The 15,674-nt window shown below is 41.0% G+C and overlaps 2 protein-coding genes across 8 annotated transcripts in view; both read right to left on the bottom strand.

The window, feature by feature from the left end:
- PHLDB2 (pleckstrin homology like domain family B member 2) overlaps positions 1-4,457 on the bottom strand; it is a 219,377-nt gene extending 214,920 nt beyond the window's left edge. For all 7 annotated transcript variants that reach the window (XM_012810047.2, XM_023517840.1, XM_023517841.1 and 4 more), the window contains exon 1: positions 4,266-4,457. The gene's annotated coding sequence lies outside the window, so the exon portion shown is untranslated. The remainder of the gene's footprint in view (positions 1-4,265) is intronic.
- A 9,535-nt stretch (positions 4,458-13,992) lies between these two features.
- PLCXD2 (phosphatidylinositol specific phospholipase C X domain containing 2) overlaps positions 13,993-15,674 on the bottom strand; it is a 48,566-nt gene continuing 46,884 nt past the window's right edge. Inside the window, exon 4 of the mRNA XM_003797686.2 lies at positions 13,993-14,152. Within this exon, the coding sequence (XP_003797734.1) occupies positions 13,993-14,152 (160 nt within the window). The remainder of the gene's footprint in view (positions 14,153-15,674) is intronic.

Raw genomic sequence — 15,674 nt, 5'->3', positions numbered from 1 at the left:
TATAGGAAAATACTCAATCTCCTCCAGACGCAGCACTGATGTGGGGCTCCCTGACCCCTCCAAACATCTTAGGACTGAAAGAGAATTCATGGGGCACAAGATTCCCTTTTGTTAATTATAGCTGGTTTCTATAGACATTGAATCTATACTTATAATAGATCCTCAGTTTGTAAAAGGACTAGCTTACGTTCCCTACCATTTGGTGGCTGACCCAAGGGGCATTCGTCTAGTTATAGGAATAACCACAAGAGGGTTTGTGTTTATCAAGAAACACCGTGGGAGCTGTAGCCCTTACATATATATACGGTTCTGCAGGCACACGAAAGATTGGAAGATGGTGATTTCTTACCTTTCTCTTAGCAAGAACTCTTTGATATTTTGTTTTGCTCACGGTACATGGACTTGAAAGATTTTTGCCTTTAAGACAGACTTTATTAAGTAACAGCATCTTTATTTTTATTATTCTATGACAACTTAATTGGAGTAACAGGATTATCACCCTGACCAGGTAGAATGCTAGCCAAAAGCAAAGCAATTGATGTTTGAGTGGATCCCTACAGCCCAAGAGGGGGTGGTGGAGTCATTTGACATTTTTAATTTTGCAAATAGCTGTGGGCCTCATTCCTACCATTTATAGGCCTTAGGAATCCAGAGAAATGCTTGTGCATCAGGAAAAAAAAAAAAAGAACAAAGAATTTGGAATCCCAAGACCTATGGGACTTGTTGGCTGAGTGAGACTGAGAAGGGCACTCATCTGTCCGGAGTCTCAGGTTCCTCGTCAGAAAGGCTATCACCCCCAAATGGTACTTATCTTACAAGGATGTGATGAAGACGAAATAAAACTATTGACATGCTGGACGGTTTTGAAACATTTAGCTTTCTCAAAGACTAAAATTTCACTGCAGAAATAAATTTTTAAAAAATATTGATGTGATAAATAAAATACTTGTTTCTGTAATGTAAATTGCATTAAAATCAATCAAGCCCTCCCCCCACAACCAAAGAATTGTCTGTAAACCAGGAAATAAGAACAATTCTGAAGCTTTCACGCCTTCAGAAAGGAATCAAAACAATGAGCTGTAGGTCATTGTTATTGTGTGTACGTGTGTGAGTGTATGCACACATGTGCGTGTATGTGTGTTCTGTGGTTGCTTTCCAAGAGGAGAGAAAAGCCACAGTGATGTGGAGTTTTATGCCAGTACAGGGTTGAGAACACTTTGTGAGGGCAGAGAGGGGGGCTAGACAAATATTCTAAATAATTTGCAAAGGACTCTTTACATTTGGGCACTTGAAACGTGAACAGTGTAGCCCCCGTTGAGTAGGCGTCCCAGAACAGAATGCTAAAGACCCGGGCTTTAGAGATAGACACGCCTCAACTCAAATTCACCTCATCTTAGTAGATCTGTGCCATGGGCGATTTGCATTTGTTATGAAAATTAAATTTTTTAAAAAGTGTAGATAATAAGGCAATAGTTCATTTCTTGCTCATAATAAGCACTTGATGAAGGTAAAACATTGCTATGTGTTTTAGAATCAATTTCTTTCTTTCTCCGGGTGTTTCAGTTAATAGAAATGATAGTGTGTGATGCAGCTCACGTGGGGCCAGTTATCTAGGAAGGCGTGGACGTGGTGGGTGATGCAATCCCTGTTTGTCATGCCTTTGCTATCGTACTCTGGAGGTATGTGCGAGGCGGGCCAGGAAAGTCCTTTGTTCAAACGTGTTTAGCCAGCCACATTTCATGATGGAATTTATTTATCTTCATCACGTAAGTGCTCAGGGATGGAGGCTACTTTGGAATTTATTTTAGATAGCTAGTGGAATTTTTAGGGCATTTCTGAACAAAAGTGAAACCAGGGGCAGGGGTGAAAAGGAAGGCTCCTTCCTGCACATTACTCATTTACCAGCAAGCCATGTGGCCCCCCGGCCAACACGGTCTCTTTGGGTTGCACATGGCTGGAGCCTTGGTATGATGCCTATTGATGGTTCTTCTTGCTTGGATTTAGATGAGTGGATATTAGCTGAGGTGAGAGGAAATAGTAATTAAATTCTGGAGTTCCTGGGGAAGGACTGGGATAGGGTCATTTCTTTCTCTGGAATTAGTTAAGGTGTAAGATGCTAGTTGAGGCTATTTGTGTCTATGGAGTAGAAAGGTGCAGAGATCTGGTTTACTTAGGAAATATGTAGGAGCAAGATGACTCCAGTGACTGGCCCCCCTAGAAAAATCCCTTTTGCTCCCTGCCTGTGTTTCCGTTTTACCTCCCCTCCAAGAAGGTCTAGTCCAATCTAATGCTGACCTTTTGCTTATTGTGGGATCCACCTGGCCTCAGGCCTGGCATATTCAAGGGTCGGTGGAGAACCTCTAACTGTGGAGTCAGCCTTGCTTACCTAGGTGACCTCCCAATTTTGCTTCTCCCTGTGCTCAACTCCATGACCTCATGGGAAAAGCACTGGGATGGCAACAAGGCAGAGCTGAGTAGAATCCTGCCTCAGACTCTTGGGGCCAATTAATTGACTTCTGTTTTCTAGCCTCCTAACATGTAAAAGCAGTAACAATGGCTATTCTACTGCAGTCAATCTCAAGGATAATCTCCCTTTACCTACTCCCCAGTATACATGAAATGGAAAGAAAATCTGGGTCTACCCTCAGGGACTTCCAGTGTGCTTAGGCCTTGAGACAGATGCTTCCCACAAGGACAGGTGGGATCTGTGCATCTGTCCCTAATGCAGGCTACAGTGTTGTGGGTGAGTGTGGTCAACACATTTGAGCACCCTGAGACCCTTTGCCTTCTTCAAAACCATCTCCATCATTAGTATCTACAAACCGGCTTTGGATGCCCACCAGACTCACAGTTACCATTTTATAGGACTTAATAGTGTCACAGAAAATTCTCAATTTTCCATAATTCTTGTTAAGTAGTCACAGACTTACCCCAAATCACACATAGGTTTGTATCTACCATGGCCTCTACTCTCACATCTAGTTAACCACCTCAGCTGCTAAACACTCAGGCCACAAACCTTACCTGAGGACAGTCATGTCAGTTCTATAAATGGTTGACAAAAATAGAGTCCAACATTACCTGGTCCAATATAGGGCCCAATCCCTTTGCTAAAGGGAGTTCAGAAAAATAGGGTCTCCTTATCACCAGGTTTCTAATCAATAATTGAGAGCCAGAAGTTATTGCACAGTCCTGACAAGTGTATGTGGTAATAATATGACAATAGTGCTGAAATTAGAGGAGTTCTGGGCCTAAAACATGGATTATGTTCATTAAAAATAACATATTTCCAGAATAAATAGACTTGAAAGGGAAAAATTCAAAGGACTTTTTTGTGATTACTTTGTAACCTCACTTTCCCTCAAGAACCATTTAACCACTTGTTCTATAGCCAGTCTGCGTCTTTCCCTGCAGACCTCCAGCGACAGGGAAAGCTGTCTCGAAGCCGCAGCTCTTGTTCTTGAGGTCAGCTCAGGTATCAGCTCTGTGTATGAATCTTACTCCTATTTCTTTTTTACTGAGCTTAGAGGGACCTGTGGCATTTACTACTCTGGTAGGATAAAAAATCATTTAAAAACTTACTCTGGTAGAAGAAAATATAGGCTATAGCTTCAGACAAAGGTTCCTTCTCTATTTCCCGTGTTCTATTCCATAAAGTTTCAGTGAGGAAAAGCCTGTGGTGGTCTTCTGTGCAGGGTAGGAAACAGCCTTGCCTCAGTAAATGATTGACCTGGCTGCCCAGTGTGATAAGCTTAGGTAAATAGGCTTGATTCTGCTCCAGTAATTTCAGGACTTTTAACTCTCTGGCTTCCAAAGTAGAAAAATGCACTTAACTCCGTACATGATAGGCTGACCGCCCTCTGAATGAACAGCGTGTTCCTCAGAATTATATGCACACCCTGGTGTATCTTGAAAGTGGAAAAAAATTCATACAAGTGAAATTCTGGAACAAAATCATGTTTGTGGAGCCATCGCTAATGGAAACATTTCAATAAATCACCAATGTAACTTGTGATAATGGAAGATTTTTTTCAAAAGCCTCCCAAATTTTTGAAATATGTACAGGAACAACAAGAGAAGATGGAAAGGAAGCACGGCTCGCTTTGCAGAAGATGGCCAATGATTGAATTCTCCCGACACACACTCACACCTACCCTCGCCTTCAGCAGACCATCATGAGAGACACTCTGGTTATGCATAAGGCTATGCAGATTTCTTGTTTTGTAATCTGGAGAGAAGGAGCCATGATCAGACAGATCACTTACCTCGACTGCTTTTCAGTCCCAGCTCTCCTCTCGGCTTCCTTCCTGACTCAGTTGTAAGAGTTCACGGCTGTCCCAGCACCTGCTGAAGAGTTTGGGATGCTGGGAAGAAGCATCAATATAGCCTGAAAGTGAGGTATTCCTCTCCGTTTCTTTCCCTACTCTCTGGCCCCCCAGAGAGTGGTCACTGGCAGCAACTTGCCCGCAATCAGGTATGTTGACAGATGTGAAGGAGGGAGTCTGTGCTGGTCTCAGCTGCCTGGTCTAGCCAATCATTACACAGCAGGACAGGCTCCTAGTCCTGCTCAAATCCAGAGAGCAGGGTGACAAAATCAGATAGCAGGACTGTAGGGGGCAGAAAGTACAGTCTGATTACTACTGGTTACCCAGAAAAGTGGTTACCTTGTAATTGGATCTGGGAAGTGGATAAGAGGCTCTGAGAATAAGTTATACATGGGAGGAGAATTTTACACCCTTATATTTTAGCAAACTTGGAAGGGAATTTGGAGATCACATTACCAAATCTCCCATTTAATAATGGAGTTTTCTTCTATTGAATTCTTGTATGGTGAGACTCATCTGGCAGTTCTTTGAATAGATACATCTATCAGTGATTGAGAGCGCATTACGGGTTGTTGGTGGGAGAAGCTTTTGCAAAAGGCAGCCACTGTCTTCTTCTGGATCCCCTTACAATTCATGGAGGCCCAAAAATGAGACCCCATGGGCCTGGACTGAGCAAACGCCCAGTGAAGATTAAGGCAGGAAAGTGCCCAAGCCAAAAGCAGCCAAGTTCTTAGGTTAAACAAAGAACTTCTTTCAGTGGCCTCCTTTTGCAGTAAGAACTTTGCTTCTTGGGGCCTTTATAAGATAGATTTTACTCTTTAGGTGTTTGGCCCCTGTAGATTAAAGCCATCTGCCTGCCTACGGCTTCCTTTAGCAAGATGCCACTGGACAGAGGATGATACTACTGTGTCCCTCTTCCCCACCCATCCTGTCCAAAAACACTGCCCAGCTGTGAAAATACCCTGTTCTGACTAGTGCTTTTGTCCTGCTGGCGCTTGTACAGGCCACCCAACCTCCTGGGTGAGGTTTCAGGCACATGGGTTTGACCATTGTCCCTCCCTTGCAACTTCCACTCTGAGAATGAAAGGGTTCAAGTCTTGAGAATATTATAACAACACTCCTTTGGTCCTAGTGAGCAGATATGCAGAGGGATAAACAGACACATACTGCTGATCAGGAAGAATTTCTTTGGAAGAAAACCATAACAAAAATCCAGGACATTCAGGCCGTCTTAACCTCAGGGATTCACAGAAAAGGACATCTCTTTCAAAGCTCAAGAAATGGCATTTGCTCTCTGAATGAATTCAATATTTACCAAGTTCAGCCGTATATGAGAGTGACTCACTCTAAGACTCTGCTTTGCCTAGTTTAAACTGCCAGACAGCATGGAGAGAGATTGTTCAGCTTGGATTTCTACAGGAGACATGAAGAAAGATTTCTTATGGAAAAAAATGATTTTCAATCTCCAGTAGTAGTTTATATATATTTAGGTAGCTAACAAGGACTGTTAGGAGTACCAAACCCACTTTTAGGCCCCATAATTGAGGTGGAATCAATTGCATTTTTTCAGCCTGAAAAGTATCGTATACTTAGGTCATTTCCACAGCTTCTCTATAGTAGACTCTTTAAAAAGACTTTAGATAAATTTGTTTTGAAAGGGAATTGTATGTCACTATTGAAAACCTAGGACAACTTGCTGTAAAGAAAAGGTACCCACAAAATAAATATAACACAAATGAAATTAAATGTTAGCTAGAAACAACTGCCTTGGATTTTGGATTTTGGTTGATAAGTGAGGGATAGAGAGGTTTCATCACTAAACTGAGACTTTCTTCTTTACTAATCAGAATTGATTAATTAATGATATTAATGCTATTTAAGGATGTGGCCATCTTCAACCACACATTATCTTGGATACCAGCTGTGGCATGAATTCTACTCTTTGAACAAGACATTTTTGGTCCATTAATTCTCCAACTGGGTACACATCAAAATACATACTTGTAGCCACACTTACTGAGATATACCTTAAGATACAAAGAAATATACTCTCCAGGGACTGGGTCCAGAAGTACATACTAATATGAGCACCTCCAGATTAGGAACCTTCCAGAGGTGGGAGCTACCAATAGCTAAACCCGAAGGCTAGAGCCTTCCTTACACTCTGTTCTTCTCTTTACCCCTGACTATGAATCCCTCTCACTCACACCCCCAAACACACACAGAATGAACCACCCCATCTAAGCACCGAGCTGCCTTGATGTTGGACTACAGAGCCCCCATGAATTTTCCATGCAAAGAGCTTTGACAATCTTTATCAGTGTCCAAATTTATCTGCTTTATCTTTCATTAATTATTTCCACCTAAGTCATTTACCAGTCAACACGAAGGTTTGCATTCAATCTGTTGAAGGGATTGTGCTGGGTGCCATTTGGAGGAGGTGGGTGCAAAGTACCATCTCCTGGTGCAAAGCCTATGGAGTATTTACTATGCACCATGCTCTGTGCTAGGATGGTTTCCATACACTTTTTATTTGGTCTTCTGAATAACCCTTCATATTAGGTATTATTAGCCCTGTATTTTATATATATGTAGAGATGTTAATTTATCTGAGGACACACAGTCTGGTTGCAATGAAGTTGGGACAAAAATCCAGGTCTATGCATTTCTGAAATGCCTATTCTTAGCTTCTGTACTAGATAGGTTATGACCTACTTGCAATATGATAAATTGATCTGTGATTAGATATTAAAGAGTTCATATATAATGTAGGAGCTCCATTGTTATAGAGGCAATAGCTCAGCTCAAGTATATGTTCAGAAATTGAGGCAGGTTAGCAGTACCTTTGCAATTGCACCATGCGTGCTAAGTCCAAACATAAGCAAGGCCTGGTTGGACTTAGCCCTCTCTACATCATATGATTTATAATTAAATGACCAAACAGGAACGACTGCAAGTGGTACTTATTAAAACCAGTCAGAGGATAGTATGGTAGGTTTACTAAATAAAAACTATAAATACAAGCAGAAAATTCTGCCTATGACTATGTTTTTTAATTTATAGGGCAATATAAACAGACATGTAATTATTCTTAATTACCTGTTCCAATATTTGATGATAGGAAATGAATAATTACTTTGAATTAATTTGACTTTGCTAAATTCATGCAAAGGACTTTCACCTCAACCCATTATTTTCATAGAGGGTAGAGAAGACAAGAATTCACTGAAATCAAGTGGTCTTAGATATTCTACTAAAAAGAACTGGAAAATATTGGAATCTGCATTGCCACAGAAATGACAGGTCCACCCTCATTTATTCTTTGCACACACACAAATACACAATCTCCGTATCGCTCTATTCATGGGCATTCAGCAATCACTCAGATGAATGTGGGCAGAGATGGTGGTCAGGCGAGGAGAACATGGAAGTCGGTATGGATGTCTGTAAGGCCTACTCTAACCTTAGTGGCAATAACTGAAGTGCTAAGGATGCGGCTTGGAAAAGCATGTGTGACAAGGCTATGTACACGTTTCATGCACGGTTTATCTTGTGGATTGCAGGCACGTTTTGCTAATCTCAGTGTGTTCTAGACATGCCTGAGAAGGTTTTCACCCAATATTGTGTAACAAGGTATTTTATTGACACTGAGTCTGTAGCTCTTGAACACAAAATTAGAAGTGGGCCAAAAACAAAATGTTCATCCAGACAATGTAAAAGTGCTTGCTGAAGTTTTAGATTTATTATTAGGTTTAAGTCTATTTATGTGCAAATAAAATACAAGAAATCACACCATGTCATCATATTTATGAAAATGTTTTCACTGATAAAATGAGGTATTCTGGCCTTACAATGTTCTAGGTTGAAGTGAGCAGTTTTATCAAAGGTATAAGAAAGAAGATATAGCAGAGATAACTGCAATTACTTCTGAAGGAGAAAAAAACCAAGTGAAATGTGTAGGGACGTGATAATTTAAGCCACAAAATACATTTCACAGTATCAAGCAGCATATATGCAAACATTTTAACCCTAACCTTAAAACTGGTATAGCTTATTATTATTATTATCTTAGCAAAAAACATGCACTGTGGTGTAAAGCAAGCAATAGAGGATAAAATGTAATACCTATGACAGCATTTATCAGATTCACGTAGCATTTGAATTGAACGAGACTTATTTTCACTATGACAATTCCTGTATTTTCTAATTGCTGATCAGTGAGGTTAAGTATTACAGTTGGCATATACACAATATAAATAATGTATGCAATCTGTATTTACTATTTATTAATATCAGGGTATAAATTAGTAAGTATAATAGCAGCAAGTACCACTATTTCTCAAATATGTTCTAAGGTTTATCTATTGATATTATAGATCCATGACTGAAGTGTTATTAGCACTATAAGCTAATAACAAATGTAAAATTGCAAATGTACAAAGCTACCAAAGGCCTATTTGACTTTTCAAGTGCTGTGCTTCTTGTTGGACTTAGAGCTTGTGAGCAAGCCTCTGCTATTTGAATTAAGTACTGGTCCCAAGTTCTGGGCTCCAATTAGGTGTAGTTCTAAAGACTGGGGTGGAGGGAGGACAGAATGATGCATTTGACAAGAGTAACAACCAATCACCACTGTAAGAAGAGTGTGCTGGACATCACCGAATGCGTGTGCCTTCCCCTGTAATTTTGCTAGCATCCTGTGATTAATAGTAATCAGCCAATATGGAGAAGAGTCAGGAGACTGGAGGAGAAAGTGGTATTCTATGAAGAAGATCAGAAGGAATGACAGAAAATGGCTCCAGACTATTGATGGCATTTGCCTCCATAGACCATGAGATCGAATTCCCAGAAAAGAGAAGGGAAATATTTTATCTAAACTATTTGGCTTAGAAATGTGTTTGACAGTCCTAAGAACAAGTTTTGTTGGAGAAGATACTAGAACACTATATCCACTCACTAGAACACTATATCCACTTATCTTAGAATATTTTTATAGTGTCTAAATGATGCTATTTTAAGAATATCAATAGCATTTTCTATTGTATTTTTCTGGGTTAGGACCAGTTCAGAGATATAGTGCCATTAGCACTAGAGTGGAATAGGCTGTATTCTAGGAAGTTGGGGAATACAGTCACTAAGGAGATAGTGGTCTCCTGGGAGCAGAGAAGAACTACTCAGTATCATTTGGAATTAAGGGTAAATTTTCAAGCTAAACACTTACTACCCAATCAGTTCACTCCCATGTGTCGCAAAGCAATGTGTGCTTGACAAAGCTACAGGGGTTAATACCAGGGAGCAGCCTGGGGCAGAAGGCCAAGATGTATTGGAGAGTTGGTGTGACTTAGAGGGACAACCAGGTTCTATCCCATACGAAACAAACTTCCTGTCAGTCTGGCTGTCTGATGCTATCAATTTCTATTTGTTTTACTCTTGGCATAGCAAGATTGTTTGGTATGTCCTGGGAAAGTCTACCTCTCAGGAGCCCACATACATCTTGGAAGATTTCTTTGAACGTTACATGTTTCATTTTACAGATCACCAAAGGCACCATTCCTGGACAAGTTCCATTACCCTACACCACACTTTGGGGAAATAAACCCAAGTAGCATCCTTCATTCAAGGATGAAGAGGAAGAATGCCACAACCCTGCCTCCCCTGACTATAAGACATTTAATCTACACACTAGAACCTTATATTTGGGGGAGCTAATCAGCCAAGACTTGTAAAACACTCAGCACTGAAGTGGCAGATAGAGGAGAGACAGCACAATGGAGCACAGGGTCACTTGCTCAGCTATAAGAGGGAACTGCTCCACCGAGCCCCTTCAGCAGCCCACTGTGTTTCCCAGAATTTAACAGAAAAAATCTGCAGTCAGACAATAAAGGACATTACAAAAACTTTAAATGTGGCAGAAGCTCAATCTATAAGATGGTCTGATTTCATGTAGACCCTTTGCTTCCAGGAAAAAGAAAGAGTTTCATTTCAGCCTTCTAGCTAGATTGGAATATGTGTGCTCTTTGGGGAGCATTTTCTGAAGACAAGATTCTGAAAGCCAGAGAGAAAATCCTGACACACTACAAAACTACATTTAATTCCAGAAGGAGTATTATATTGTCTTTTGGGGTAGAAAATAATTTTTCCTTATTTGAAGAGGAAGTGTTGAAAGAAGAACTGGGATTCTTCAGCTCTATCATTACCTTGAGCTCTTGTGCTTTGCTTTGAGTTGATATAAAATCCTGGGTTGGTTCTGTGCTTAACTGTTCCCAAGAATTCAAGAGTCTGCATAAGAAAAATGGCTAAACTTAATTACTATCAAGTCTAATACAAAATATATATATATAAAATGTTGGCATGACCCTTTACAGATCAGCCATTAATTTAAAATTTAATCTTTAATAACATCAATTATATCAAATCCATCTTGACCTTTCTGTCCAATCCTAAGAATGTCTTTTTCCACTCACAAAACCATAGCAGTACCTCTACTAGGTTCAAAGTTCAAGGCTGTAAGCTCTGCCCTAAACTAACTAAAACCTGGGATGGGCCTCTTTGCTACAAAGCCATGGACATGTGGCCATATGTGAAATGGTCCAGGGAGCCTATGGAAAACTGTAACATTTGGAATAAATATGATCACAATTCTGTTAAACTAAAATCCTCTTTGGCCCAGTCAAATATATTCTTAGCTGATCTTGAAGTTAATTCTGTGCATGTGTCAAAGCTTTATCCTGAAAGGTCCCCCCAAACTTGGGGATGGTTCACCCTTTTTATTGTTGGCAGTTGCAGAATGAATCATCAATCTAAAGTCTATTTTTCCTCTGTCCCACATGCCTGAGTTCTCTTGTCTGGCTTCAGAATCAAGGAGCAGAAGGCACACATCCTTCACAAGATGTTAAGCAACTTTTTCTTGATAGAGAGATTCTGCCAATTCAAGGGTGTTAATCGAGGGAAAATTGTAAATAATCCTCCTCCTACTTCCCAGAAAGCCAGTGCAGACTTTCAAAATGGAACCAAGGCTGGCAACCCAAAGCAGCAGGAGGAGTGGGCACTGGTACTCGCCACACAGAGCAGGACCCCATGCATGAGACCTTGGTATGGTTTCTGTGCTTCTGTGTCATGCTTGGTGACTTTTATCATGCAAACATCGAGGTGTGTTTAAGTGTTACAACCCAAGTGAAATGCAAATATATATTTAACAACGAAAGGAGAAAAATCAAGTAAACATTTCACAGAACAGTCAGCAGCCCTTGGGTGATACTGGCATCCTGTGTTGCTACTTGTCAACACACCTGGCCTTATAGCACCAAGCACCTGGACAAAGCTGAGGCTCGAAACAGAGCAGGGTAGGTCGCCTCTCAGCTCCTTATATCTTTGCCAAGTCACAAAGTGGTAAAAGAGGGGACATGATCTAGACCCTAGCAGTTGATCGAAAATTAAAAACAAAAATGAAATGAAACAATAACAAAAATAAAGCCCTGAGGGCAGCCAGGAGATTTCAGAGCTTGTCACTAGGGTTTAATACCAGAATTGAAGGAAAGTCATGAGAGTAAGGGGACCACTTCCTTACTCCTGTCCAGAGACGGCCCTACAACGTTCCATAGTACTACCCCAGAAGCCTCGTTGTGGGAGGGGTTCAAATGCAAGAAAAGGGAAAGTTCCACCAATCTTCCCAGAGTCTTTTGTGTTACAGCCCCACAGTCTTTTTTGTCTGGAAGGTAAAAGTCAGGGTTTAAATTACATTATAGAAAGTAAAGGCTGGAAGACCAAGAGTTGGGGTGTGTATGTGCTTTTAGTAGCTCCCCTAGGATGCCCCTGTTTGCAGGCAACATGCAAAATCCGTCTGTGAGCATCAAAGGAGAGGAGTGGGAAACTGCTGGGAAGAGTCAGACCATCTTTATAAATGCAGACATCCATTCTGGGCTCCATGTTTGAATTTCCTCCTGAAGGATCCCGAAGCTGGCACTTCCTTGGGGATGCTCAGACAGTGCTGAGGAGCACCTGTGTGCACACGCACTCATGACCCATCTTCTTTCTAGCTCCTTCCTTTTCAGCACTCTTCTAGAGGGTCTATCTAAGAGCTAAGAGTTCTTCAGGACCCATTTCATCTTCTGTCCCAGGGAGTGGCTCGGTAGTGACTCCTCAGATCTGGACCACATCCGTACATATACACCGTCCCCAGCAGCACTGGGCGAGCCAGGGTATCTACAGCAGAGTCAGAGGTCACTCAGAGCCCAGAGATGCGTGGTCCTGTTGAGGGGAGGAAGACAGTAAATAGCAGCCTCTGTCCTGGGTGGGAAAGTTCAGTAAGCTCCCGCGTGAGTGCTCTCGAGGTAAGAAGCACTGAGATATTTAATCTACACATAAATAAATAAATAAATAAATAAATAAGTCAATCAATCAAAACACAAGAGGGCTCTTTATAGATAAGCACCTCTTATCTTAAAAAAAAAAAAAATCCCCTCTTGCGTTTCAAAGCCCTCATGCAGTGGTGATTTGTAGGCTCAAAACAACCTGCAGAAAGAACAATCGAGACAAGGATGGGAAATGTTCCAACACTGGGTATTTCTCACATGATGACACACAAGTTATCTTAAATGTCCCCGAGGTAGTCTTGTTTTCAAGGAGTTACAGATGGCTCCAAACCCACTTGGAGCATCCTCCTTTAATGCCATTGCACCTTCCCGTGCATCCTGCATCTGCCTCCGTGGGAGCCTGGACGAGCTGCCTTCCACTTAGTCTTGGGTCCCACAGCTCAGACCCGAGTCCTAGGCAGACAACAGTGAAATGCAATTCCAAGATCTGGCTTGAAGACTGGGCTCCAAAGAGGACTTTTTCCAAATGATGCAGGTACTTAGTTGGCAGCCATTTTGGAAAAAGCTACAAAATTAAATCAAAGAAATCTGGCATGCAACAAACACGAATGTCTATCTCTTGTTGGGCCCCACGCTAAAAAGATCTCCCATCATTGTTCCTTTCACTTATGGGAAAGGGCTGAAAGAAATAGAAAGGAATCAATGTTTTAAAACTGGGAGACATATTTCCGATACCAAGGGCAGTATGCACTGTGTATCTGAAAAATTAAGGTGACCAGTTACCAGCGCAAGCTATCTAAGAACAGCTGTGGTTGAAACAGCTCATTCGCTCAGAGAAAAAATGGTGACCTTCACAGATATAAGAGAGAACCAGTGCTTGGCTCCTTCCCTGCTCAGAGGCCCCAGGTTGGTGTTAGAGGCACCCCACAGGAAGTCCACACCTGCACCAAGCGATTCTACTGACCAGGAATGTCTTTCTGGGTTAACCTTCTCAATGGCTCAAACACAACACCCTGAAAGACTATAGGGATCTGGACAACTTAGGGGACACTGGACACCCCAATGGAACTTGGAGACCATTTCCATGTTCCATTCACTACCAGAAGCCATTGGGAGGTCCTGGCCTCCCAAGAAATGGGCTTTCTTCCCTTGGACTTAAGTTTTTAAAAAGTCTTTTTTGGGAAAAATGCCATAAAAAGCCCTGTGATTTTACTCAAATGGCCCTGTGAGGAAGGAAAAAAAAAAAGCCATCCTCCTCTTACGTCACCATCACTGCCAAGGGGCCGTCCTAACAGGAAAGCCTTCAGAATTCTACCCTGGATCAACAAATTCACCATTAAGTTAAATAAAAAATTAAATCAGCATTTAGCCAGAGCTTTGTCCTCCTGTAAGAGGTCGTTCAACTCGATGACAGTCGTGGCAAAGTCCACCAGGTCTACGAAGTCGGACGTGATGATGTTGACACCCATGGCTCCAGGCTTCTGAGTTTTCACCCAGTCCAGGATGGCAGGAAGATTCCTACACAGAGGAATGTGTTGTGGGAAGAGGGAACAGACAGTAGTATTTAGAAAGATTCCTCCAGAGATGGAGTCCAAACATTTCCCTTTATATAACAAAAGTACGCTAATAGAAGCACAAGCCTCCAGAACTATGTCTGTTTACCAGCGGTTCTCCACCTTCCTAATGCCGCAATGTATTTTCATTGTTAAAAAGGGGTCGCGACCCACAGGTTGAGAACCACTGGTTTAAGCTTTCTATCTCTTCAGGGATGAAACGGTCTTTATTCTATCAGAGAATTATACTTCCCAGGGTTTCTTTGCTGGAAGGGGAGATTATTTGCTCCAGCCACCAAGAGAAATACCATGTGAACAGGACCTTGAAAAATTAAAACCAAGAGCTTCGGTATTGGTGGGTTCTTTAATTTTTTATAATGAACATTTTCAAACATATGACAGCACTGGAGGAGTTTGACAGTAAATATATCCACCACCTAGATGCCACCACTAACGTTTTACAGTATCAATCCATCCCTATCCTTTCATCAATTCATCTTAAATGTTTGACATGTTCAAATCATAAACACCTAACGTATCTTCTAAGTACTTCAGCATGCATATGACTAACTAGGGTTCAAAATTTGTTTTCAGTTGGTTTTTCTTTTGACATAAAGTTTACATTCAACAAAAGGCACAAATCTTCAGGGTATACTTGTTGAGTTTTGACAACTGTATATAAATAACCCAAACCCATATCGAGGTATAGAACATTACCAGCACTCTAGAAAGTTCCTGCACGCCCTTTCCCCATCAGTTTCTGCCCCCGCCTCCTCCAGGAAAACAATTGATTTTTGTTCTATCATGGATTAATTTGCCTGTTTCAGAACTTCATACATGTATTTGCCATGCAAAATGTATTATCTTCTGTGGGCTTTCTTTCACTCAGTACAATGGTTCTGAAAGTCATGCATGGTGTTGCAGGTATCAGTAGTTTGTCACTAGAGAGCTGTCCACTGTGTGAATATAGTGCCGTTTGCCTAATCCATTTTCCTGTACCAGCTGCATATATACACAAGCTGTTTCCAGTTTTTTTGATACTATATTTAAGACTGTTATGAGCATTCTTCTGTGAGTCTATTTAGTGGACATTCGTTTTCATTTCTCTTGATTAAGTACCAAGGAGTGAAACTGCTATATTATAAGTTTGGTTTACGTTTAGTTTTATAAGAAACTGCCAGGCTTTTCCCTAAAAAGGTTCTTCCATTTTACGTTCTCACCAACAAAGGGTGACAGTTCTGTTTGCGTCACTTCCTCCCCCAGATTTGGTGCTGTCAGTCTTTTTAATTTCAGCCATTCTAGAGGGTATGTAGAGATACTTCACAAGGTTTGAATATGCATTTTTCTGATGACTAACGATGTTGGAAAAATTTTAATGTGCATATCGGTCAATCATTTATCTTTTTTTTGGAAGTCTCTGTCCAATCATTTTACTTATTTATTTATTTATTTTGGTTCATGAATTATAGAAGTTTTTTTTTTTTTTT

The sequence above is a fragment of the Otolemur garnettii genome, unplaced genomic scaffold (genome assembly GCF_000181295.1).
Source record: "Otolemur garnettii isolate 467f Iridium unplaced genomic scaffold, OtoGar3 scaffold00122, whole genome shotgun sequence".
In the NCBI taxonomy this organism is placed as follows: Eukaryota; Metazoa; Chordata; class Mammalia; order Primates; family Galagidae; genus Otolemur; species Otolemur garnettii.
Note: the sequence above shows the minus strand (reverse complement) of the source record. Positions and strands in the feature narration are given on the sequence as shown.